The sequence below is a fragment of the Bremia lactucae genome, linkage group LG11 (genome assembly GCF_004359215.1).
Source record: "Bremia lactucae strain SF5 linkage group LG11, whole genome shotgun sequence".
NCBI classification, from domain to species: Eukaryota; Oomycota; class Peronosporomycetes; order Peronosporales; family Peronosporaceae; genus Bremia; species Bremia lactucae.
The window spans coordinates 3656148-3680862 of record NC_090620.1 but is presented as its reverse complement, the minus strand read 5'-3'; the positions used below and the strand labels follow the sequence as shown (position 1 = coordinate 3680862).

At 45.0% G+C, this 24715-nt stretch overlaps 5 protein-coding genes across 5 annotated transcripts; 3 read left to right on the top strand and 2 right to left on the bottom strand.

Annotated features, from left to right (window-relative positions):
- Positions 1–10900: 10900 nt before the first annotated feature.
- CCR75_009185 (uncharacterized protein) lies at positions 10901–12229 on the top strand (the record flags this gene model as incomplete). The annotated part of the gene is made up of 1 exon (XM_067967229.1): positions 10901–12229. One exon carries the CDS (start codon positions 10901–10903, stop codon positions 12227–12229), a length of 1329 nt encoding a protein of 442 aa, XP_067817317.1.
- Positions 12230–12799: 570 nt separating this feature from the next.
- On the bottom strand, positions 12800–18467 carry CCR75_009184 (uncharacterized protein; the record flags this gene model as incomplete). The annotated part of the gene is made up of 2 exons (XM_067967228.1): positions 12800–13335; positions 13457–18467. 2 exons carry the CDS (start codon positions 18465–18467, stop codon positions 13322–13324), a joined length of 5025 nt encoding a protein of 1674 aa, XP_067817162.1. The 3' UTR covers positions 12800–13321.
- Positions 18468–19736: 1269 nt separating this feature from the next.
- CCR75_009182 (uncharacterized protein) lies at positions 19737–21071 on the bottom strand (the record flags this gene model as incomplete). Its single annotated transcript, XM_067967226.1, has 1 exon — positions 19737–21071. The coding sequence occupies one exon, from the start codon at positions 21069–21071 to the stop codon at positions 19737–19739; it is 1335 nt and encodes a 444-aa protein (XP_067817166.1).
- CCR75_009183 (uncharacterized protein) lies at positions 19930–20822 on the top strand (the record flags this gene model as incomplete). Its single annotated transcript, XM_067967227.1, is given in 4 exon segments — positions 19930–20191; positions 20209–20504; positions 20515–20598; positions 20664–20822. The coding sequence occupies 4 exon segments, from the start codon at positions 19930–19932 to the stop codon at positions 20820–20822; spliced, it is 801 nt and encodes a 266-aa protein (XP_067817165.1).
- A 238-nt stretch (positions 21072–21309) lies between the features above and the next one.
- Positions 21310–22743, top strand: CCR75_009181 (uncharacterized protein; the record flags this gene model as incomplete). Its single annotated transcript, XM_067967225.1, has 1 exon — positions 21310–22743. One exon carries the CDS (start codon positions 21310–21312, stop codon positions 22741–22743), a length of 1434 nt encoding a protein of 477 aa, XP_067817164.1.
- Between the last annotated feature and the right edge of the window lie 1972 nt (positions 22744–24715).

Sequence of the window (24715 nt, the reverse complement as noted above, 5' to 3'; positions counted from 1 at the left end):
GTTTGGATGGGCAATAATGCCGCATCATCACTCCTCATGAGCTCGTTGTCCGCATCACTACTATGAGGTGACGGCAACGGTGTCGACTCATTGTAGTCGACAATGAGCGACGGATCAACATCCTCACTGTTAAAGTGGGATGGATCCTTTAGCCCTGTTAACGCGACAGCCGCAGTGGCTGTCGGCGTTCCGACTAAGGCATTAGACGCGGCCGGCGAATTAACGCGGCGCGTGCGCTTAGTGCGAGGTTGAGTGGGCGTCTTCGCAGACGACCCACCAACGTGGCCCCTTTAGGATGCATCTTGGGCGCCGTGTATGAAAACACGTGCGCTAGAGTGATCGAGTGAACTAGCGGCGCGTAAGGCTGCTCGCAGTTCCTTTCTCCTCTTTGACGAATTTAAAAATGTAAATTCGTTCTTAAAGGGGGTGGATGGTGTAACGGGCTAAAGTTGCCCCTACGTTACACAGTCCCCTTTAAGTACACTTGGTGTACATAAGGGGATGGTCAATTACTAAATAATAGTAATTAGACCCAACACTTGGGTGTGGTGCACATTTGTGACCAACACTCGGGTGTGGTGCACATTTGTGACCAACCCTTGTGGATGTGATGCACATGGGTGCATTCACATTAGCAGGAATGCACCCACATCAGCAGGGATGACGGCTAGCGTCATCCGTTACGCGAGGTATCTACAAAAATACGCTCGCAATACATATGAAATGATATCTATAGAGATAACATTTTAAGTGGTAAAAATAGGTATTTGTATTTAATTCTATTAAATACAAATCAGTCTGAAAACTACTTCCTACTTGGTAAGTGCGCACGAGGAGACGGATTACCGCTCCCGTGACGACATTTAACCAGAGTACTTGGTGTGTTGGGTGAGGCCGCTTGCGCGCCCACAACAATTACCTCACTGCACGCAAGAGAAGCAGGTTGAACAGCTTCCTCGCTGTGCTAGGGTGTGTGTCTAAGTAGAGCGTGGCCGCATTACGACGTGCCCGCCTACAACAAGTCCACTTCGCACTGCCTCAGTGCGAGTGGTGCCTCACGTCACTTCACGTACACTAGTACGTGCAGAGAAAGACTCTCTTAAAACATTTGCTTTAAAGAGAGTTAAAAGATAACTGAATTTAATATAGTTAAGTTTTTCAGTTTTCTATCTATTTATACTAAATAAATTGTTTAATTTAGTTTGTATAATAGATAAAAAACTGAAGAACTTAATTCTCTTATATACTAATACTTAACATGTGATTAAGCTATAATCTGTCTCTATCTTTGCGCGCGTCCAGCGCTGACTGTACCGCGGAGCAAGTAGAAATAATGGTCTGTATCTACCAATGGACAAGCTTTCCGAATATTACTATGTAAAATTGTATTCTCCAATATTATCTACCTTTTAGATAATATATTAATTAACATATAATTTCATGTAACGATACACCCCGTTACATCTAGCTTTGATCACGTTGCAAAGGCTAGCACGGGTCCTACTATAAACTCTAGAGCTAATTTCGTTATAATAAGCCTTGCACTGGTCCTATTACGAAGTCATGCGGTACAAACACGGAGGAATTCTTCAAAACAGAAATGGGTTGTATTTTTCTCCTTGGTTTATTAAATCGAACTTGTTTTGCAAATTCATCTCTAAACACTTTTACATGTATCATACAGTGAGTGTCGTTATGGTTATGAGATTGAATAACGGTCGGATACTGCTCCGATAACACCGTCTTCCATTTGACTAAAATTAGTTTAACTTCACAATTTGAAAGGTTTATTAATTTCGTGCGTATTATGACAACTACTACTCATAGGGAAATTGGCTTGATATAAATTGATATTTGCTAATTTGCCACCGGGGCATCAGCAGCTAAGCGTAAATACAGGTGTCCCTCGGATGACTTATCTCCTCTTAAATTTTAACCTCATTGAACTTATAGGGAATTGGCTCCACCATTTCTGTTCTATGGTGTCTAACTTATAACTAATAACTAATAATATTTGGAGATAATATAAGTTTCCCGATGATGAAAATTTATTACCCAGCACATTTCTAAGCTAGTGCAGCCAGGAATCCAAGGTAAGTTGCGTATTGGCGGTTGTACGAATAGAAATTTGAAGGTCCCGGATGCGCCTATGGAAGGCATATCAAAAAAATTGACAGATCAAGAAGTGTGGCAGTTATAGCTAAGGAGCTTAGCTTTTCATGCTTGCTGATCTGAATTTCCTCCACATGCTCTGGTTCCTGATTCTCATCCTCCCCACAAATGAGCCAGAGTGCCCTAGCATCGTGGGCTACAGCCCAATTCAGTAAGAACATGGTCAGTGGCATCTTCAAAAAGCGCAAGGTGCTGGAAGTCATGACAGAGACTGGCCTCTGCCAAGCGCCCTCGTGTCGCACACCATCCTCAACTCGAAGAAGCCCTGGCAACTTGGGTGCTTCAGTGGCAGGCGAAAAACGTTGCTCTCACGGGGGTTATCATCAAAGTTAAGGCTAGGGTTGGCTGATGATTCTGACAAGCTTTCCCATGGATGGCTTCAGAGGTTCTAGCAGCGAAATAAACTTCGTTGCATCATAATTCATGGTGAAAGTGGCTTCACAGATCAGGAAGCCATGAAAGCTGTACTGCCTGAGCTCAAGGCAACCATTGCTCGATATGAGCTCAAAGAAGTGTATAACATGGATGAAATAGGTCTGATTCATATCAGCAAAAGCATTTCTTATGCGAGAATCAAACTGAATTTGTTAGGCCTACCTACAGCATGGTTCCAGAAAAGACCACTTCACAGGGAAGAATTGAAGTCTTAAATAGGACAAAGTGAGCTTTATCTGGATTTTGAGTACCTTATCCTAACTGTACTATACTAAAAAAATCTTCTGGTTCTTTCTTTCGCCTTCAGACGAGTTTCACTATAGCATTTACCGCCAATGCTGATGGCTCCAAGAAGCTAAAACCTTTGTTTTTATTAGGAGAACCAAGATGCAACGCTGTTTCAAACATCCGACAGGAGAACGGCTGTAGTTTTATAACAGAGCAACAAGAAGGCATGGATGAATAAAATCCTTTTCCAAGAGTGGCTAAAGAAGTTTGACAACGACATGAGGGTGAGTTGTATTCCATGTGATATTGCAAGTGTACCTGGAATTCAGTTTAACCAAGCCTTGCCAGGTAAAGGGCAGGAAGATTCTTCTCTTGCTAGATAAGGCTCTGTCTCATAGAATGAAAGAACTGAAGCTTGAGAATATTAAGCTCGTTCCTTCCATTAAACTGTACATCAAAAATTCAGCCCATGGATGCTGGCATCATTGCCTCATTCAAGCGCTATTACAGGCGCTTTTGCCTTCAGAATGCCGTGGGCCGTTGTGAGCGAGGGGACGCCAACATCTACAAGGTTGACCAGCTAACAGCAATGCGGTAGTGTATAAAGGCATGGGAGAATATTTCAGTTACCACAGTGGTAAACTGCTTTAGGCATTCGGGCTTCTTTGCAGCAGCACCGCAGTTAAAGATGGTGAACACGGAGGGGCAGGTAATTCAGCTAGAGCTGCATGAGGCCTAAGAGAGGCTACCACTGAGGAAGCCTGTGGCAATTGAGTATTTATTGAATCCAGATGAGGAGAATGTGGCGCACGAGGAGCTGGATGACGAGGAAATCATTACAACGTCAGCAGAAGAGGAGGATGTGCCTGCAGACTTGAAGTCTTTGCGATTGTCGAGGCGCGTCTGGGACATGGAGCTCGTACTCGGAAGCAGCAGGGGTAAAGTAAAATCGTATAGGACAGTCAGTAAAGTGAGGTTTAGTATATATTTTTATTTTCACGAACTTATAATCTTAGATAACTTATGCTTTCACCCTCCACAGTGGCTATAAGTTATCCGAGGGACACCTGTAGCTACATCTTCGTATGACGGATTGGGCCCTCCCAGTCCAGTCAAACCTGGTAACGTGAAAATGTAAGAACACTGGAAACCGCTTCTGAACAGTCAAATGCGCAAGGCCTAGTCGATCCAAGTAGATTAAAGAAAGTTATAATCCTTGGATAATGAATCATCACTCGACGGCTGTCAAACTATTGGCTAAATTTAGTCGCACCCTTTGGTCTGAATTCTAGCTTCCCGGCATTGAAAATCAGTCGATTGTGAGCCATTAATGTAACGGGGTACCTTTTGCTAGTACTGCTTCAGTACTGGCTCACTGACACTAATATCAGTAAAGTTAAGACGCCCTCGAATACTTCACGTAAACAACGTGCAGAGGAAGGCTTAGCAACTTTATGTAGTACTTGTGACGGGCTAAAGTTGCCCTATACTACACAGTTCCCATTAAGTACACTTCGTGTACTTAATGGGACGGTCAAATACTTAAGTTAAGTAATTAGACCCACCACTTGAGTGTGGTTCACATTGTGGGCCACCCTTGTAGATGTGATGCATCTGAGGACATTCGCGTTAACGATTGACGACTAGCGTCATCCAAGATACTAGGTATTGTAGAATTATACGCTCGCAATACATATCAGTGGATATCTACACAGATGGCATTTATGATTAATTAAAATGGACTTATATATAATACAATTAAATAAATCAGTCTGGAAACAACTTCCTAGTTCACAAGTGCGCATGTGGAGCAAAATAACCGCTCCTGTGACGTCACTTAGACTAAGCCTTCTAATTTGTTGGGTGAGGTCGCTTAGACGCCCACTAATTACCTCACTGTACGTGAAAGAAGACAATCAACGGCTTCCTCACGGTGCTCAGAAGGTGTGTGCTCGGTACTGGGCGTGGGCACTGCACCCATGAGCGTAGTGACCTAAATTTTGACAGCGATTGCATTTCTGCAATCGCTTATTGTTCGAAACGCGACGTTTCTCACTTTCGACATATGAGAGGTCCGTAAGCTCTGGACCTCCAAGTTCGTGTCGTCCCGGAGGACGATACGATGACGAACTAGCTTGAGTCTGTCTGAAGCTAAAGCTCTCTTGTTCCGCAACGGATATTGCTTCTTCAAGCATATCCAGTTCCAAGCGGAATAGGTGGGTTTTTACGGGACCATCCATAAGACCTTGCATGAACAGACGTTGATTACGGTGTTCATGCTGGGCATGAGCGTGAACAACACGCTTGCCTTACTGGAGTTCCAGAAGCTCTGATCGAGCTCTGAACCCAGCCCTAGGCGGTTCAAATGCCTTTTAATGAGCCGGTCTGTAAAGCCTTTAACAATCCAAAGACATATGGGTCGCGCAAGTTAATTTCAATGCTCAAGTTTTGGCACGACCTGCCAAATCTGATTGGGCAAATGCGACTTGCATTTGCTCGTCGACGATGCGACGAGCCCCTATGGTATCGTCCAACTTAAGGAACCGTCTAAGAGGGAGTCTTCTTCGACTCCCCGTATACTTAGAGATGTCTATCTTTAAGGCTTCGGGGCGACGCGCGTGCGTCATCCCAGGTACAGGGGGCTGTACCTGCTGTAATTTCAACAGTTTTGACTGTTAAGAGCCTTGCTGACTAAGCAATGCTATTTTCTCCTTCGCTCGTCAAGTTCATGTTGTATGAACTTGGCGATGGCTAAATGGAGAGCATCTCTGTCCAAACCCGACAGCATGGCCAAGATATCATCATTCCCTACGGTCGAACTCATTCGTTCGACCGCGCTCCTTTCTATGTCCTTTAAAAAGGAGTAGCTATTACGCGAAACGTGATGCTTATTTCCATTATCATCTACCATGTCCATGTCCATGATAGATGTTACAACTTTGATCCTTGGACGGACTACAAAGTGCTACCAGGTGTGACGGGGCACTACCGACTTGTACTGCTTCAGTACAAGTCCACTTCGCACTGCGTCAGTGCGAATGGTGCCTCACGTACACTAGTAGAAGACTCTTTTCAAAACATTTGCTTCAAAGAGGGTTGAAAGTAAACTGTATCTACGATAACTAAGTTCTTCTGTTTCTATCTATTTAATACTAACTTAAATATATACCAATACAAAACATGTAGCAAAGTCTTATCTGTCTCTCTCTTTGCGCGCGTCCAGTGCTGACTGGCCACGGAGCAAGTCGACAAAATGGCCTATATCTACCAATAAATAAGCTTTCCAATTATTATTATGTAAAGTAATATTCTCTAAATATTACTTACCTTTAAGATAATTTATTAATTAACAACCTTTAAGTGGAAACTTCGGAGGCGCTATCATATCAAGTGTATAAGCGCCTACACTTGATCCGTTGTCTACTAAGATATTTACTGTCTCGTTTCCTCTTTGGAACTTATTTCAAAAGGTACCCGATCTAACATCCGCAGATTCTTGATGTATTATTCATTCATTCAAGTTTTTTTGGGGAATAATCTCCCTAACTGTCTGTAGCTGTGGTTGCGCAACCACAGCGAGATCCTCTACGATCGACTCATCAGTCGATCTAGGACTTTTGCACTGTCTTTTATAGACAGGCGTTTGAGATCTTCTTGGATGCTGCTTTCGAAGCAGGCATCCTTGTTTCTTACCACTCAACTTATTCCAGTGGCCGATCTTCGACGCTTCCTGTGTTTAAGTACAGCCGTCGTAACATAGCTCCATAGTGTGACACTGAGGTCTTGTGCAGTCCTGCAAACGACTGAACCACAAGTGAGGCCATGGCACTCACTCGTAGGACTTCCACGCTTGTGGGCACTCCAAGATAATCATCAGTTGGCCATCTGATGAACAAGAGACAGGCATCATCACGGGCTTGATGCTGCCACTTTATGCATGGCTCGTATTTTTTCTGATACATGTTAATCTTAGCATGACATTAAATATCTCATCCAAATCTAGTACGATGAAATCATCATCGTACTGCTTACCCTTTATCGTGTATTGGATATTATCTATACGGCTCTTAACTGTTACAGATGCGCCTGTTGCTAAGCGCACTGTCATCCTCGTTAGAGGGTTATCGCGCTCAATAAATTTGAGCCTGCGATCTAGCGATTGGCGTCTAATAAATTTATCTGACGCCCCACAATCGACAAGAAACTTTAGTGGCAACTTATTTGACATTGTTATTTTCGGGGTGATGAGGTTAACTTTATCCCCTGGGGCAATTGCAACCATTTTTTGTAGGTGAGGAGCAACTTTTGTCAAAAGACCTGCAAATTCTTTTGACGTTGCTGGATCAGTAGAGCGCTCCGCACCTACTGACCTCGACCGTTTCTTACGTTCCGCCTCGCCGTTGCTATTTTCAACAGCGTCGGATCCGCGTCCTACACTGTTCCTAGCATGAGGTCGGTCTTTTCGCTCAGTGTTTTTAGGCACTGGCCGTGAGGCAACTACACTCATATGCGTCTTGCCCATTTTTTGATAACGATTACATTCTGTTATCGTTTGTAACTTGAAAAGCGAGGTTTTCGCTCTCTACATACGTGAGATCCATTGGTTCTGGACCTCCATTTTCTTGTTGTCTCGTTGGACGATAAGTACCAGAGTGTACAGCAGCCTATTTAAGACTAAAGTCCTCCTGGTCCGCTATACAGATCACTTGGTCTTGTGACTCTAATTCTAGCCGGAACAGGTGGGTCTTAACAGGACCGTCTGCAAGACCTTTAATAAATACAGTTACCTGTGTTTTTCATCTAGAAAATGACGAATGAAACAACTGACCAGGTATCGCATATGTTCGTCATAAGTGTGAATGTCACGCTTGCCCTGCTTCAAATCCAGGAGATCGGCTCGAGCCTGAGTTCGGCACGTGGCGGCTCAAATGTATATCTGAGCCGGGTCTTAAAGACCTCGTACGACCCAAAGACTAATGGGTTGTGAAGCTTGAGCCCCAAGGCCCAATATTTGGCACGTCCGGCTAAGTTGGACTTGCCAGTTTTCACTTTCGTTGCATCATCACTGATACGACAAGCTTTTATGGCATCGTCTAATTCGACGAACCAACTCAAAAGAAGGTCGCCCTCGACTGCCTTAAACTTAAATATTCTGATCTTTAACCTATTGGAACGACGCGGAAGCGTCGGCCCATTAGCAGCATGTAAATGCTGCTGTCTCAACTATGTCCAACTGTTGAGCACCCTGTTCTCTTAATACCACTGTGTGTAGAGAGCCTTGCTGATAAATGCAAGGCTACTTTCTCTTGAGCCCCGTCGAGTTCGTGTTGAATGAACTCGGCTATGGTCGCATGCTGTTTATCTCTGCCCAGAGTGCACAGCATAGCGCCAAGGCTGGCCCGCCTACGACCAAACTTATTCGTTCGATCGTTCTCCCGTCGTGGTCACTCAACTGAGGAAACCTCCCACGCGTTGCGAAACAACCTTCTTGAGGGGCTTAGAAGCCTTTCCTTTCTTCATCTTACATGTTAATGTAGGATGGAACGTACGTGGACAGTTGGACGGACCAAGAAGTGCTACCAGGTGTAACGGGACACCTTTCACTAGTACTAGTAAGTACATCAGTGTAGGTAGGGCGCCTCGTAACTTCACGTACACAAGAGTGCAGAGGAAGGTTTCTAGGTAGCTAAGGGTCTTTAGCTACCAAAAGATAATCTAATGGATTAAGAATTAGGGAAAATTAACTGTATAAATATAATTAGTTTCCTACGTAACGATCTTCTATCTACTACTGAACTTATTTTATCAATATCTAGCTTAGTATGGCGCCTCCTTGCGCACCGCACAATCGTGTCTTGAAAAGATTGGCGGGGTTTATTAGACTTGAATCAACCAATCAATCGAGCTAATGTCTTGTTGCATTAATAACACCAAATTTGGTATAATTGAAACTATTTGAGTCAAAATAAAGACAATGATTTTGCACTTCTTTATTTGTTTCCACTTATAGAAAATATTACTTATGTAACGGAACACCCGCTACAAGAATCGTTGATCGATTCAAAGTCAGTGGTTACGATGTAAGAAAGAGCTTTACTTTAAGTGTGACGTGTTATGGGGTTGGAGAACCGTCGTTGTGGTACATTTACTTTATGAGTAAAATACCCGTTTATCCTATTCTAAATTGTTAAATACTTAAATTCTCATTTATTATGGGTAACAAACAAATACAGTCGCCGCCAGATATAAATCTGGCGGCAGAAATCTATTTTAAATTAGCTAGGTAAGGTTTTGGATTTAAATAATTAGACAAAGTTCAGTTCCTCTTTTGATCTTTAAGCGTTAAGTGCCTTCCTAAGGGTTGCGCATTGATTTGTAAGAGAAAGAAGCCTTTTTAAGGTATCTCCTCTTGGACACTAGTTACCACTTGATTCTACGAACCCTTCAATCCCTTGAACTACGATTTCTTAAGCCTTAATAAATTCAACGACCTTTAGAGTTGTTACACCCATTACTTTCATAGAACTAAGTGACTCTCTGAGTCTGAAAGTCTTCCTCTGACTTTAGAAGCGATATAGCTCTGGTACTGTAGGCGGGCACGTCGTAATGCGGCCACGCTCTACTTAAGCACACACCCTAGCCGCAAGGAACATATTAAGACTGATTCTCCTCAAAGCAACGAGCAAAATTCTGGGCGCCAAAAGACCTCAACCAACACACTAAGAAGGCTGGTAAACTTAACACCGAAAAGCTAAGCAAACCCCTCATGAGCACGAACCAAGAAAGAAGTAGTCGTCAGACTAATTCGATTTAATAGATAAATACAAATACCTAGCACGACCAATGAAAATGTAGCTCATAATATCATTTAATATGTATTGCGAGCGTATTTTTATAGATACCTCGCGTAACGGATGACGCTAGCCGTCATCACGGATGACGCTGGGCGTCATCCCTCCTAATGTGAATGCACCCATGTGCATCACATCCACAAGGGTTGGTCACAAATGTGCACCACACCCGAGTGTTGGGTCTAATTACTATTATTTAGTAATTGACCATCCCCTTAAGTACCCAAATGTACTTAATGGGGACTGTGTAACATTAGGGCAACTTTAGCCCGTTACAGGTACGCCAATACCAGGCATAGTGCAGACGCTAGCTCTCTCTAACTAGCTGCCGCAAGAGACACAATAATTAAAATTGATTTTTCTCAAAGCAACTCGCAAAATTCTTGTCGCTAAAATATTTCGAGCACACTGAAAGCAGGTTGGATACAACTTAAGGCTGAAAAGCTACAGCAAACCTTCTATAAGATGCAGCGAAGCATCGAAAAAAATATTGATCGTGTGCCTAAATTCGCTTTGGTAGATGTCTGCGGAATGCTTCGCACGACGAATGACTATGTGGCTGATAAATTGTAGGTAACAAGCCTTATAAACCATCGAAATTTCGAAGAAGCTTCAGCTGATAGTTATGAGATTACTTTCTTTTGCTGAACAGTTGGCTAGATGATTTATCAGTTGCGGTATCGTAGAACGCAAAGTGTGCTCTAGATCTTGTTTAGTACATCTTGCAACTGATGTACGGAAGGGATGATAAAATGGGCCTCGTTTTCGTAGCGATAGCCTAAATTGACAATGTTTTACGTGATGCCATTAGCTCTTTAGACTTACTGCGTTATTTTTGCCAGATATTTTAAAAACGGAACTTCTACTTTTGCTTCGTTAAAAAAATCTATGATTTCTTCAAGATGTAACGGAATTTGCCAAGTAGCTGGAAGAAGAGAGGCTTTTCAGTCGAGCACGTGCGGTGACAGTCGAAATGGTGAAACTTCATTAGCTGTCGTTTGTTTTGTCGTTACATAAGTTCTGACTGTAGGCAGACAAGAAATGTGTATAGACGATCGCTTTCCCTCGAGCAGGCGAAAATTCGATGCGCGAGCTGCACGAATCGAAGGAACTCCACAGCCCTCACAACTCATTTTCGTTAATTGGCATCAAACAACTATTCTAATCTTTTCAGTGACTTTTTGTCAATACCACATCGCCGAAAACCTGTAAAGATGAAGCGAACTGTGTCACTTGTCAGCGCTGTGATGTTCATATTTTCCTGCGGTGCTGACGCTTTGAATGTCAAAATGCCCGGTGCCAACTACAATTCGCGCAAAGGTCCGGACTGGGCCCCTACTGCTTCCAAGTGCAAGACTGCGTCGGAAGTGCAGAAGGATATGTTTGCTTTAAAGGGCATCACCGACAAGGTTCGTATCTACTCGCTCGTGGATTGCAATCAGGCAGAACTTGTTCTTCCAGCTGCCAAGAATGCAGGACTCAAAGTGCATCTTGGTATCTGGACAAGCAAGAGCCACGATTATTTGCTTGAAGAATTAGCCAAGTTAGCCGGATTACTCGACAACGGCTTATACGATAACAACGTCGTTGCAATGCACGTCGGTAGTGAAACCATCTATCGAGGGGAAATCTCAGTAGCTACAGCCATTAGCTACATGAATGAGATCCGCAATTATATTCGCGGCCGTGGCAAGAATACGCCCATTACGATCGCTGATGTCATTGATGTGTACGACGCCAATCCGCAATTAATTGATGCTGTTGACTTCGTTTCGGTAAATCAATTCTCCTTTTGGGAACGCTCGGATGTTAACGAAGCTGCTGCGGTGACACTGGATCGCCTGAGAAAACTGCGCATTATTGCGGCCCAAAAGTCGAAGAAAATTGTCCTTTCAGAGGTTGGTTGGAGTTCAGGAGGCTGGGATCCTGCAGCTGGCATAGCTTCTCCGGCAAATCAGGCTAAATTTTTCGCCGACTTTTTTAAAATGGCGCATTCGCACAACTTTGAGTACTATTGGTACGTTGCGTTTGACTCCAAGTGGCGCGTGACAAACGGTGGCAAGGAAGTAGAAGCTGACTTTGGTGTCTTTAAAGAGGATGATACAATGAAAAGTAACTTTCAGCAGCTTACTATTGGCTACAATGCGCCACGTGCTATTCGCAACGCTGGTACGAAGCTTTTGCTGTCTGAAAACGAAGGAAAATTGTACATGTCTGGCAAGTCATCAAATTGGCTCGTGCAAGAGCAACAGGTGTGGTTCTTTGACTCCGCTACTCAGCAAGTGCGATCGAAGAGCAGTGACCGTTGTCTTGACGCCTATCAAGGCTGGAACGGTGGCATTGTTCACGTGTACCGCTGCATGGAACACGAGGTGAATCAGAAATGGAGACTTGAGAGCTCGACAGGCAAGCTTCTGCACACCAAGCACCAGGGCTACTGCCTCGATACGGACCCTGCGCAAGGCCACAAGCTACAACTATACGGCTGTTCGCCAAATAATGCAAACCAACACTGGATGATGATCGATCCAGCTAACGCATGAGTGACGTTGTAAGTATATCTACCTTCAGCTTTTTTAGTAAGGCTCCCTTAATACAAGAATATTTGCTTGTGTTGGAAGCCATGTTTTTTAAAATGGTTCAGATTTGGTTAGCGTACCTCTGAATTTATTTGCTTTATTAACAAAGCGCAATGTGTTCAGGCTACTCGACCTCTCGATTAGAGCGATCGTGCTTTAATTGCATATATTATCTCAACACTCGTGTTCCATCACATCTGCTAGTTCGATAGATACTACATTCTTCAGCGCTCAGGCGCTTTCGTCTTTAAATTGATTCGCACGTCAAATTACTTGCTTTGATTTGCTTTAAGTGTGGATGTCATTTATGGGATTATGATATCAAATTCGGTGCAAGTAGCCTTTTTTCCCTACGTAACCGAGCCTTCGACATATTAAAAAGACATATGGCCAATGTACCAAGAAATTCGATCAAAATTACCAAAAACAAATCAAAACTATTGTTAAATAGATTGCTTGCACAAGCCCCGCAAGAGAATATTAATACAAATCCTTTGATGCAAAAAAAATCAACTGTTTAGACATGCTTAAAATACGCCTTACATGCTCATAGGTAGGGGCTCAAAATATTAATATACCAGCCACGACTAGCTCTAGTCGCTCGCTTCGTTACAGATACTTAGAAGCCTTTGTTTGAGTTATTCCTGCTTCTTGCCGATATAATAAACTACAAATTCGCTTGCCCCTAAAATATCAAGCTCATAACCTTTAGGATGTTCATGCTCGCAGTATTACATTTCTGCATTTTTATCGATTTGACACTTCCCCCATTCCTGTTAGCTGCTCCACGGACTTAACATGCACGAGCAAAGTATTAAAATCCCACTATCATCACATTCATTATCAATGCTGCATGAATTTCTCGCTTCGATCACATAACGAGACCCCACAGAGCTCCATTTAAACCAGACCTTAGGCAGTTCTTCTTTCTTCCGATCGGCAACAACACTAGTCCTACATCAAAAACGCTTCTATCCCGCGTCCACTAAAAGACAGCGTCAACGCGCGATATCTTTATCAAAGTTTTTCAACGCTGCAGTAGTTATGTCTTACTCCTCATGGCTTGTTTCCTATAATTTAAATAACACACAACATGTTCAGTATTCTCACAACAGCAATCCCGAGGTCATCAAGACTTCTATTGCCAATTTGAATCCCGGTATTCTATTTTCTCAGCTTTATAACTCGCACCTTCTTCGTTGCCAACAAATTCCTGCTCCATATCAGGCTGATCACCATCAATTTTCACGTCATTGTCATCCAAGTCATGCGCCGTCTCCGACGTCTCACTAAAGTAATCCTCATTCGCTTTTTCAAGCGCGAGCGCGATGACAACATCGTCAACCGCCACACTCTGGGAGCGTGGAGGATGTGCACTAATCTCGTCAGTCGAGTCCTTAACAATAGCGTCGGCATGGAAAACGGAAGCCGAATGATGCAGATCCAATACAGCGTCTCGCAACCGTGACTCCACTCGCCGAAGCCTTTCCACTGTCTCCGGAGTAATTAATGCAAACTTTTGCATCCACCGGTCATCGATCGCGTTTCCTTCGTCCGCCGGTGAGCTATGCGCGACAAGCAATGCGTTCAAGAATTCAGCATTCGTCAGCACATCCGACTCAGTTGACTGAGCCTTGGCTAACGCGTAAGTATGCTCGGAGCAGACGCGCATCAATTCGTCCTCTTCATCAAAAATGCTACTACGCAGCTCACTCCACTCCGCAATGCTACAACACTTCGTTAGTTTCTGATACAGAGACTGAATTTCAGCCGTCAGCATCATAACTTCCTGGCGGGTCGCTACAAAGTCATTTTCAAGATTAACGCGTTTACTCTCACTCGGTTGAAGCGCTAGAGTACGCTCATCCAGGTCCTTAAGCTTATTTTTAAGCTCGCTCAAGTCTTGGGATTTGTCATTCTCGATCGCGCGGATCTTTTCGCATAGAGAACTAATAGCAGCTGTAAGTATCCTGTTCTTATGACATAGCTCTTCTGCTTCGCGCTCTTTTATTTTTGTATTTTGCTGATACGAAACTTCACGCTTTGCACGGACCTTTTCTAGTTCCTGGAGCTGACGCTCAAATTTACGCTTCTGATCACGAATAGACGCCATCTCTTCGCTAAACTCATCCGATCCCTTGGCTATAATAGCGGAAACGTGGTACTGCTCCTTGAGCTCGTCATGTATCTGCTTAGCAACCGATTCTAGCTTTTCAATTTTTATTTCGTGCGCCTTGATCTGATTATCCAGCTTCTGAGCTGTGACAACGTCAGCAGTGGCCTGCTTGATGTCCAGCTCATATTTGGCTTGAAGACGATTGAGCTTGCGCACAGTTCTTTCATGCGACGCGTACAGCGCATCACACTCGCGCGTGACGACCTCGTCATTGCTCGACTTCGTTTCTTCTGTATTTTTGGATCCACCAAGAGTGTTTGCAGCGTGCTCGAACTCGTCTAACACACGCTTTAAACGAGACTGCAGCTGCTGTTCACGGTGCTGAGAAGCCTCTAACATTGTCGTCAATTCGTTCATTTCGTCTACGAAAGTCGAACTTTCAGCGCCAATCTTTCCATTCGATTCGGATTTCAACGAATTTTTGTCGGCATTGAGCTGATAAAAAAGTCCCTTCAGTTGCTCTTCGCGAGCAAGAGAACTCTCACGTTCATGGCTGAGCTTTTGAATCTGTGAGCCGATCTGACCGCCAACACGACTCTGAATTTCTTCTTGAGCCATCGCTAATTCAATTAATAGGTGTCGGTTTGATTCATCGGATTGCATTGCCTCCTGAAGTTGCACCTGCTCCTTCTCGAGAGTACTGGACACTTCGGCAAGCTCCAGACGGAGCTGATCCTTAATTGTCGCCAACTTCTCTTTCTTCTCAGCAGATTCATTGCCAATATTCGCCTCCATGCGGGAAATTTTCCCCTCAAGACGAGTCTTTGTCTCTAATAGGGCGACAATATTCTTCGTGCACGCATCACTTTTCCCGCGAGCGTCTTTAATTTTATATCTAAGGCTCAATGCTTCACGCAGATCAATCACATTCTGCGTTTCCAATTCCTTCTCCAAATTTCTAACCGTCACCTTTGTCGCCGCTATATTAAATTTGGCGCTCTCTAGTCCCAACATACTATCCTCCAATTTTGATTTGATAGTTGCTAGCTCGGTAGCATGCTCCAATCGAAGATTCGTTTCGGTATCCAGTGCTATACGCTCGTATTCAATCTGGACCCGCTGAGTTTTGTCCAGCAGCCTGCTTTTTTCGTCTTTAAGCGCACCCAGTTCATCTTCCAGCGCATCGAGATTGCACTTGCCACCGAGCGTGTCGCTTAGTTGACGCATAGCTTGTTCCCTGTCATTTATCTGCTGCTCCAATTCACAAATCTTCTTGTCGTAAGCACTCGAAAGCTTGTTCGTGTCCTTTACTATGTCCTTCAACCTCTCTCTTGCAGCATTTGACTCATTAGTCAACATTTCCAACTCTTCCTCCAGTTCATCCTTTTCCAACTGGCTCTGTAAGAGCAATTCTTCCAGTTCCTTGCGTTCGTCAATGCTAGCAGCGGTGATGTTTGCCTGCTCCTCGTCGCCACTCGGCAAAATCAAAGCCACCCGTTCCATTTCCTCAAGCTTCAGCTGAGCTAAAACCAGTTTGTGCTCTGTAGTCGCCTTCTCGCGCCGCCATGCTGTGGCCTTACCCTTAGCAGACGCCGTCTCAATACAATTCAGCGTCTTGCTTAAAGCGCTAACCTGCACTTGCTTCGCGTGCAATTCGAGCGTCAGCTGATGAACTAGTTTCTCATTATCACTCTCCAGCTTCCGAATCTTCTCACGCACCTCCGTAGCTTCTTCTTTCAAGAAACGCATCGACTCATTCTTTTCATAATTATCATTCTTTTCACGCGCCAGTAAGCTCTCCAGCAAAATATTCTTTCCCTGAGCAATACCCATCAATTTGCTTTCTTCTTGTAATTTCTGCACAAGTTCCAAACACTGCGTCTCCCTCTGTTTCTCTGTATTTAATAAAGCCGTGCGAAGCTCCTTTAGCCTCGACTGAAGTTGCGATTCTTCACTAGCGAAGCGAACGTCCAAGTGGTCCTTTGTGGAAGCCATAGTCTCCAGCTCTGCGACAGAGCGTGCGAGTCTCTGACGAAGCTTTTCATTCTCCTCCTCCCTGTCGATAGAGCTACTGCGCAGACGCTGACTAGCCTCTTCTTTCAATTGATCCATCGTTTCTTGAAGCACCTTCGTCGCATCTTCCAGACTATTTTGCTTTTTAGCAAGCTCGGAGAGCTTATCATCAAACTTAATCGAGTTTTCCTTGCTTTCATTCACCATACGCATCAGCTTTTTCTCCATTAATACCGCCACACTATGCTGCTGAGACTGCAGCGCTTTATTAAGCTCCGCACGTGCATCGCCGAGCTCATCACGCAACGTCGCACTTACAGATTTGGTAACCTGTAACTCCTTATCTTGGCGATCAATCGCAGCCGAGAGATGAGCTACTTCTTCTTTGCTCTGGACTTGCGCATTCTGTAGTGGCAGCAAGTCGCTCTTTCGGACTGCTAAGCCTTGAAGCCGCTGCATCTCGTCCGTCAGATCGCTTTTTAACGCTGCCAAACTCTCCTGACGCTGCAAAGTTGACTGTTTCTCCGAAATCTGGACCTTTTGCTCCAGCTTGTCGGCCATTAGCATCACATTCTGAGCCAACCGATCCTCCATTTCTCGAAATCCGCGCGTAAGACGAATACTTACAAGATCTTCGACTGTCTTAATGTCAATTAAGTTCTCCATCTGGCGATGCATCAGCTGTACTTGGTCTGTGAGCTGAAACATTCCCTGCTCTTGATTCTGGCTATTTGCGACAAGAGCTTCCATATTATCCTCTAAGCTCGAGATCTTCATAGTTGCAAACGAAAGCGTTTTAACTTGAGAGCCAAGCTCAGTCAGCTCTCGGTCGCTGCTGACATTTTGCCCAACAAAAACCGCACTATTCTCTTCAAGGCGAGCAATTGCAGTAGCATTGGCTTGGATACTGGAAAGTATCTTTGAATTCGCAACAGAAGTAGCAGTAGGCGAGGACTTGTTCATAGCAACCACGGCATCGCGCAATTCGGAGACCTGAGAGCTCATTGCAGCCATTTGTGTCGTCAGCCCAACGATATCCGTCCGTAAATCCGACACTTTCTTGTCAACTGCGCTATTACGAGACGCAAAATGTGTCTCGAGACTCCTACGGAGCTCATCCAGGACGTGATGGGGAAGATCGCTGGGAATGTCTGCTTCCGGCACCCGAATACGAGGCCCCCGATGCAATTGCGCGTGAGGAGTGCCATGAGGATCTCGAAGCCGGGCCGACATGCCATTTATGGAGCGAGTTTCGGTCATTTCAAAGTGTGTAGGTCCAGCACCATTACCAGCAGCACGGTGTTGTTGAAGCATCGCAGCAGTAAGGCCCCCGCCACCGGCAATGCCCACGTGGGGACGACTAAAACTGCTACCTAGGTCCACGCGAGAGCTATTCAAGCCTGAATTACTCGACATAGACCCCACGTCATCGTCGTTCCGAACAAACGCCTTCGGACGCGCCGAGGCCCGCGACGCCATGGAGTTGGTATCGTCGTCGTTCCGAATAAACGCCTTGGGACGCGCAGAGGCACGTGACGCCATAGAGTTGGTGTCGTCGTCGCCGCGGACAAACGCCTTGGGACGCGCCGACGCACGTGACGATATCGATGCGCTGTCGTCGTCAGGTCGTATGAATGCCTTTGGTCGAGCTGAAGCGCGGGATGTGGCCGAATTCATGTCGTCGTCGGGCTGGAAGTAAGCTTTGGGGCGGTTTAAGCCTCGCGACGAGTTTAAAACCGAGTCGTCGTCCGTGGGAACGAACGCCCTGACCCGCGCAGACAAGTTGGAGCTAAACGAATCCTCATCGCGTCGAATGTAAGCTCGAGGGCGTGCAGATCCGTGTGATCCCATGGAGCTCGTGTCGTCTTCATTGCGGACAAACGCCACCGGGCGGGCAGACCCGCGGGAGGACGTCGAGCCAGTATCGTCGTGGACACCAACGAATGCGCGCGGTCGGTGACTCACAGCGGTAACGGCAACGTGTGGCTTGTCCCCAGTTTTACGCAAGAGCTTGAGATTGTTGTTCGTCTTCTCAATGATTGACGGCAAGTCCGAGTCCCATGACGCGCTCATGGTCGTGAGCGGGTGAAAGACAGAGTGACGGTCGAGGAGGCACTTAGAATTGAGCGACCGTGCCCTTTTTGTCACGCAGGTATGCTACAACGCAGGTTTCGCTGTGAGAAAAATGAAATGGTGTCGTGAGGGCTGGGTGTAGCGATCCGGGAAACAGGTTTGATCGGATACAATTGACTTCATCAGCGAAGAAGGCAACTTGTCAAGCGTGCGATTTATCATTGCAAGGTTGTAGGTGGCTGTGTGTACTGGCTCGTGATTTAGCCAGTTTTATTATAGTTTCACTGCTTATAGCAAAAATTCAACCGATTCGGTTAAAAATGTTGGTTCAGACGGTGCTTCAACGTCAAGATTAAGGCAATTGCACACGCTTAAGAGATCTTGCGATGCCTCGAGCCGGCCAAAGTTTTCTTTTGTAAGAATACATCCTTTGTTTGAATCCGCACGAACACAGCAGTCGAGGATACGACTATCGGACCTTAAACTCAGGTCATCCGTAAGAAAAGTTTACCAGACCAAAAATCATATCGACGAAACCGATTTTTGTGAAGGTGTTCCACATATATGAAGCCACGATAGCTGTAAGGTTTTTAAAATTATAACCAATAAAAATGCACTTGGTAAACATGTCTTGTGGAACCTGGCATGAAAAGTGTAAATGCCATTCTCTAGATATCTTAAATAAGCTTAAGTGTAAAGCGATTATGTATCTCACGCCTCAGCTGTCACACAATTGTAAGGAAGAAAATCTTTGTAATAGCTTAACAACAGACAGCGAACTCACCGGTCTACCATCGTCGATTCAGTTTTTAGATTTGAATTAGCTGGAGTCATAAAAAAATATAAAATTTGATATTGGCTCACGCATTATTCGCATTTGCCGAGAAATGTTGCCTTTCAGGGTCTTCGATTCTATATGTTTTTTGTCTTGCTTGGCCCCCAGGCCAATAATACGGATTCATACTACAGTGACGATTACTGAGCGGATTTATGACGAAAAACGTAATGCCAAAGCGCTATGGCAAAATGATGATTGCACTATTTCGTTGAAAGCATCCGTCATGTACCATAGGTGTTGCACTGTCGTTAAAGTAACAAACGTGATAAGGGTGGGTCACGGCTTCTTAGTCCAAAATACAATCGAACGTTACACTTAGGGTAAGTACATGTACATTTTGCATTCCTATTAACACGTCTAGCTTAAGTCTAATTCATAAGCTCCTTAAATTTATATCATCCATACCACATGTAAATAGAAAGTTCTTGCAACTACGCGTGCCCATTATCTTCCCGCACAAGCTTCCCGAGCTGACACTGGCTGGCTAATTGGTGGGAATACTCGACCATGAACCGATTAGACCCCACACCAAACACGTCACCATGCAAGAGGTAGCGCCGACGGCTTCTTTTGCCACTGGAACTGAGGCGAATGGCCGTGCCATTGGTACTATGAAGATCGGTAATGAAAAACCCATTGCCAAAATACGAGACAATCACGTGTCTGCCTGAAATCGAGTCGTCTTCGATAATGCATAGAGCATTGCTCGAATGCCGACCAAGCGTTACTGAAGTTTTGCCAATGGTCTGGCAAACCCCGGTCAGTGGGCCATCAGTAAAGCAAATGCGCAGATATGGCATACCCGTCGTGATGTTTTCGTCAATTGCCACAACTTCGAATTCCGTGTCACCAAGCTTGACGCGGTCGCCCACATGCAGACGTTTCGGTGCGTCTGGCTTTAAGAAAATAAACGTTCCGGTCGTGCTACCAAGGTCTTGGAGATAATACTCCTTCTCCATGGGATCGTATTGAATCTGAAAGTGAAACCGACTCACGTACGGGTCGTCGGAAATAATCTGATTGCTCTCGTGACGTCCACCCCGGGCACCGTCTCGTGGATGAAGCACGATCTTGCCGCCGAGATCCTCGTCGCCCTTCGCACAAACAATCTTGCCTTCGCCCTTGTCCTCCGTCATTCGATGCATGAAGTCTCGTGTTTCATCTTTACGAGAGCCACAAGTCTGATGCGACCACTTTGGGTTGGAAAAGCGGCGCGACGCAGAAGACAACGACGATACGATTAATAGATCGTTTTCGTCGATCTCGAGATCGCCCCAATTCGAAGTGCCTGTGGTACTCTTTGATTGCTTTTTAGGCTTACTATGATGCCGTTTTGAACGCTGTTTTGTGTGTTTAAGTCGCCACTTGCGCAGATTATCAAAGTACATGTAAAAGCCGAGACTATTGGTAATCCGCCGCAGCGGCGAGTGCTTATGATAGCGGCGGGACAGCACAAGCGTGCCGAGCCAGGCTGCAAGCGAAAGCACCACCAACAGCCAGCGAAGGCTGATAAATAGATTATATAGCATGAGGTGCAGTCCATCGAGATGCTCACTACTGATAGCCGCGATCGTCGCGAGGCTGTAGAGAAGCTCCTCATTCAAGTGTCTCGCATCGAGGCTGGTGAAGTAATGCGTGAGTTGGGTGTGCATGTAGAACACAGAAACTACAATAACTGACGCGTAAGCCGTCGCGTGCAGCCAGCTCCAGTGTATCATAGTGTGCAACTTTTGGCGGGACGTGCGACTGCTGGAAGTCACTTTCATCGTCAAATTTTGTAGCGTGTAATAAACCAAAAGAGCCTGAAGTTTATTGAAATACTGTAGCGACGTTTTTCCTTCGCGGTCACGTGAAAGCGAGACGAGAAGATGACGCAAGGGAGAGGTACAGCACGAGGTGATGACACTGCCCGACCACCGAAGCAGACGCAGCCGGAGCGATCGAAGGTGGCAATAATGTCGTGCAATGTGTGGTGCACATTAAACAAGAGCCTTCATTTCCGCAATGCCCCCAATGTTTGTCATGTGGTTGCCCTTGCTCATGCCGCTGGCCATCCTCCTCTCGATCTTTCTTACTCGTTATGCGTGTACACGGTCTCGCAATGCCGCATCCAAAAATACAATTATTGGCATCTTTCACCCTTATGCTAATGGCGGCGGCGGTGGCGAGCGCGTTCTCTACTGCACATTGTTGGCACTGGTACAGCACTCTCGACGCGTAAATAGTGATCTTCGTATCGCGCTCTACGCTGGTGACGACGGCCTGTCAGCTGCAGAACTGTTAGCTAGAGCTGCTGACGAATTCAATCTGCCGCAGCTCCAAACGTTTCACGTTGAGCATCACGTGACGCTTGTGCCATTGCGCAGCCGCGAGATCCTCGAGCCCAGTCGCTATCCGAGCTTCACGCTATTGTGGCAGAGTGTAGCGCATGTGCGCCTTGCACTTGAAGCCTTGCAAAAGAGCTCGGAGCAGGGACTACATCCAACGATTTGGGTCGATACGACCGGTTGTCCGTTCTCGTACGTGGTGGCGAGTCTGTTTTACGCGTGTATTGTGGTAGCCTACGTGCACTACCCAATGATCTCGACCGATATGATCTCCAAAGTGCAGCAGCGTGATGCAGGATTTAACAACGACGCGAGTATTGCCGCAAGTTCGTTAAGGTCTTTGGCGAAGTTTGTATACTACCGCCTTTTCGCCTCTCTCTACAGCTTGGTTGGGAAGCTCTGCACAAACGTAGTCATGGTAAACTCCACGTGGACGTACAACCATATTAAACAGCTGTGGGGTAAGACCCCTACGATTGTATACCCACCTTGTGGAGCCATGCAAGAGTATGTGGAGTTTAGTCTGGAGAATCGTGAATTAATTGCTCTCTCGGTGTCTCAATTTCGACCAGAGAAGAATCAGCTGCTGCAATTGCAGGCTTTTCAAGTGCTTTTGACAAAGTATACAGAGCCCATGACAACCACGTTTAAAGACTTTCGACTTGTGTTAGTCGGAAGCTGTCGCAACACCGACGATAGTGCTCGTGTTGAAACTTTAAAAAGGCAGGCACGCGAGCTTGGAATTGCTGACCGTGTGGAGTTTGTAGTGAATGCGAGCTTTACTGAGCTCAAGCGGTACTTATCCAGGAGCTCCATTGGCATACACACAATGTTTAACGAGCACTTTGGAATTAGCAACGTCGAGATGATGGCGGCGGGGATTCTCGTGATTGCAAACAACTCTGGTGGACCCAAGGCAGATATTGTCAAGCCCGAGACAGGGTACTTGGCGCTCACAGCAGACGAATATGCGACTAAGATGATGTTATTATTAAACAAATCTCCAGCTGAATCAATTCAGATGCGAAAAGCAGCTCGTCAGTCTTCATTGCGATACTCTGATAAAGCATTTGGGGAACAGTTTCTAGCAGAAATGAATGATTTTTTTTAAGGTCTCACATAGAGCTACAATAGATTATATCGACAACACTATGTGCTTCCCAATGCGACTATAAAGGTAACATCCATATTACATTCTTACCGTCGCGTTGTGGGTATGTATTAAGTCTGAGGGAGTAAAAAAGGAGACTTAACAAGCGCGGCACGTTGGTATAATTTGAGTTACAAAGTTTGCATAAAGTCTGGCAAGCCAGACTATACAAACTTGGTAATTCGAATTAAGTAAACGCAAATTGTCGACTTGTCGGGTGTGACTTGAGGTAACCATGCTGAGATAGAATCGATTTATGCAGCAACGATTTGTGTCTTTGGACTACCATGCTGGATTTACTTGCCGTGAAGATGATGGCATAGTATATGTGAACTTCATGTTGCGCACAGGCGCGGAGCGTAATTTGACAGACAATTTTAAACCAGTGATAAGATGGTACCTTCGTTCATTTTGCTTATTTCGATATTCAAGCTATCGACAATAGGTTAGCTGAACTTGACCTTTTAAATGTAGCTGCAGTCTTAAGGTGCAAATAGTACGCCCCATGAAAGCACTATAAGAAGAAAGGCAAAGGTCTGTCAAAATTACAGGACTAACAGCAGAAGTGGTGGACATGTGACCAGCTAGCACGAAGCTGCAGACGGTTTATTCTTAAAATCAATCGCGCGTCAAGGACACTATAACGAAAACCACGACCTGTTAAGTTTTCTTCATGCAGTAGCCGAGACGTCATCGATGACAGGCAGTTCCAGGACTGCTAGAACGAGAAAGACAGTACTTTTGTCCTAACCATCATGCTTGAAAACAAATTGAGGAGAGATGTAACGGGGTGTATCATTACATGAAATTCACACTTAAAGGTTGTTAATTAATATATTATCTAAAAGGAAGATAATATTTGCAGGATATTACTTTATACAGTAATGTTCAGAATTCTTATCCATAAATAGGTATAGACCATTATATCTATTTATTCCGCAGACTAATCAGCTGTAGGAGTAATCAAAGAGAGAGTTACAGGTAAGATAGAGATAAGAATTCAATTACATGTTTAGTATTAGATTATAATTAAGTTAGCATTTACAAAGATAGAAAAAGAGATACTTAATTATATTAATAGAGTTTTCATTTTACCGTCTTTAAGCTAGTTACCTTAAAGAAAAGTCTTCCCTGCACGTACTAGTGTACGTGAAATAACGTAAGGCACTACTCGCAACTGAAGCAGTGCGAGGTGGACTTGTACTGAAACAGTACAAGTCGGCAGTGCCTCGTTACACCTGGTAGCACTTAGTAGTCCGTCCAAGAGCCACATTTCCCACATCTAACATCGACATGTTAGATGATAGTAGGAATACGCATCACGCACTTTCCCCTAAAAGCTACTCCTTTCTAAGTGACATAGAAAGGAGTCCGGTCGAACTAATGAGTTTGACCGTAGGAAACGATGCAATCTTGGCAATGGTGTCTAATTTGGACAGAGACGATGTAGGCGGGCACGTCGTAATGCGGCCACGCTCTACTTAGCACACACCCTAGCACAGCGAGGAAGCGGTTTGCACCTGCTTCTCTTGCGTGCAGTGAGGTAGTTGTGGTGGGCGCGCAAGCGACCTCACCCAACACACTAAGAACTCTGGTGAAGTGACGTCACGGGAGCGGTAATCCGTCTCCTCGTGCGCACTTACCAAGTAGGTAGTAAATTTCAGACTGATTTATATTTAATAGAATTAAATACAAATACCTATTTTTACCAATTAAAATGATATCTCTATAGATATCATTTAATATGTATTGCGAGCGTATCTTTATAGATACCTCGCGTAACTGATGACGCTAGCCGTCATCATGGATGACGCTGGGCGTCATCCCTCCTAATGTGAATGCACCCATGTGCATCACATCCACAAGGGTTGGTCACAAATGTGCACCACACCCGAGTGTTGGGTCTAATTACTATTATTTAGTAATTGACCAT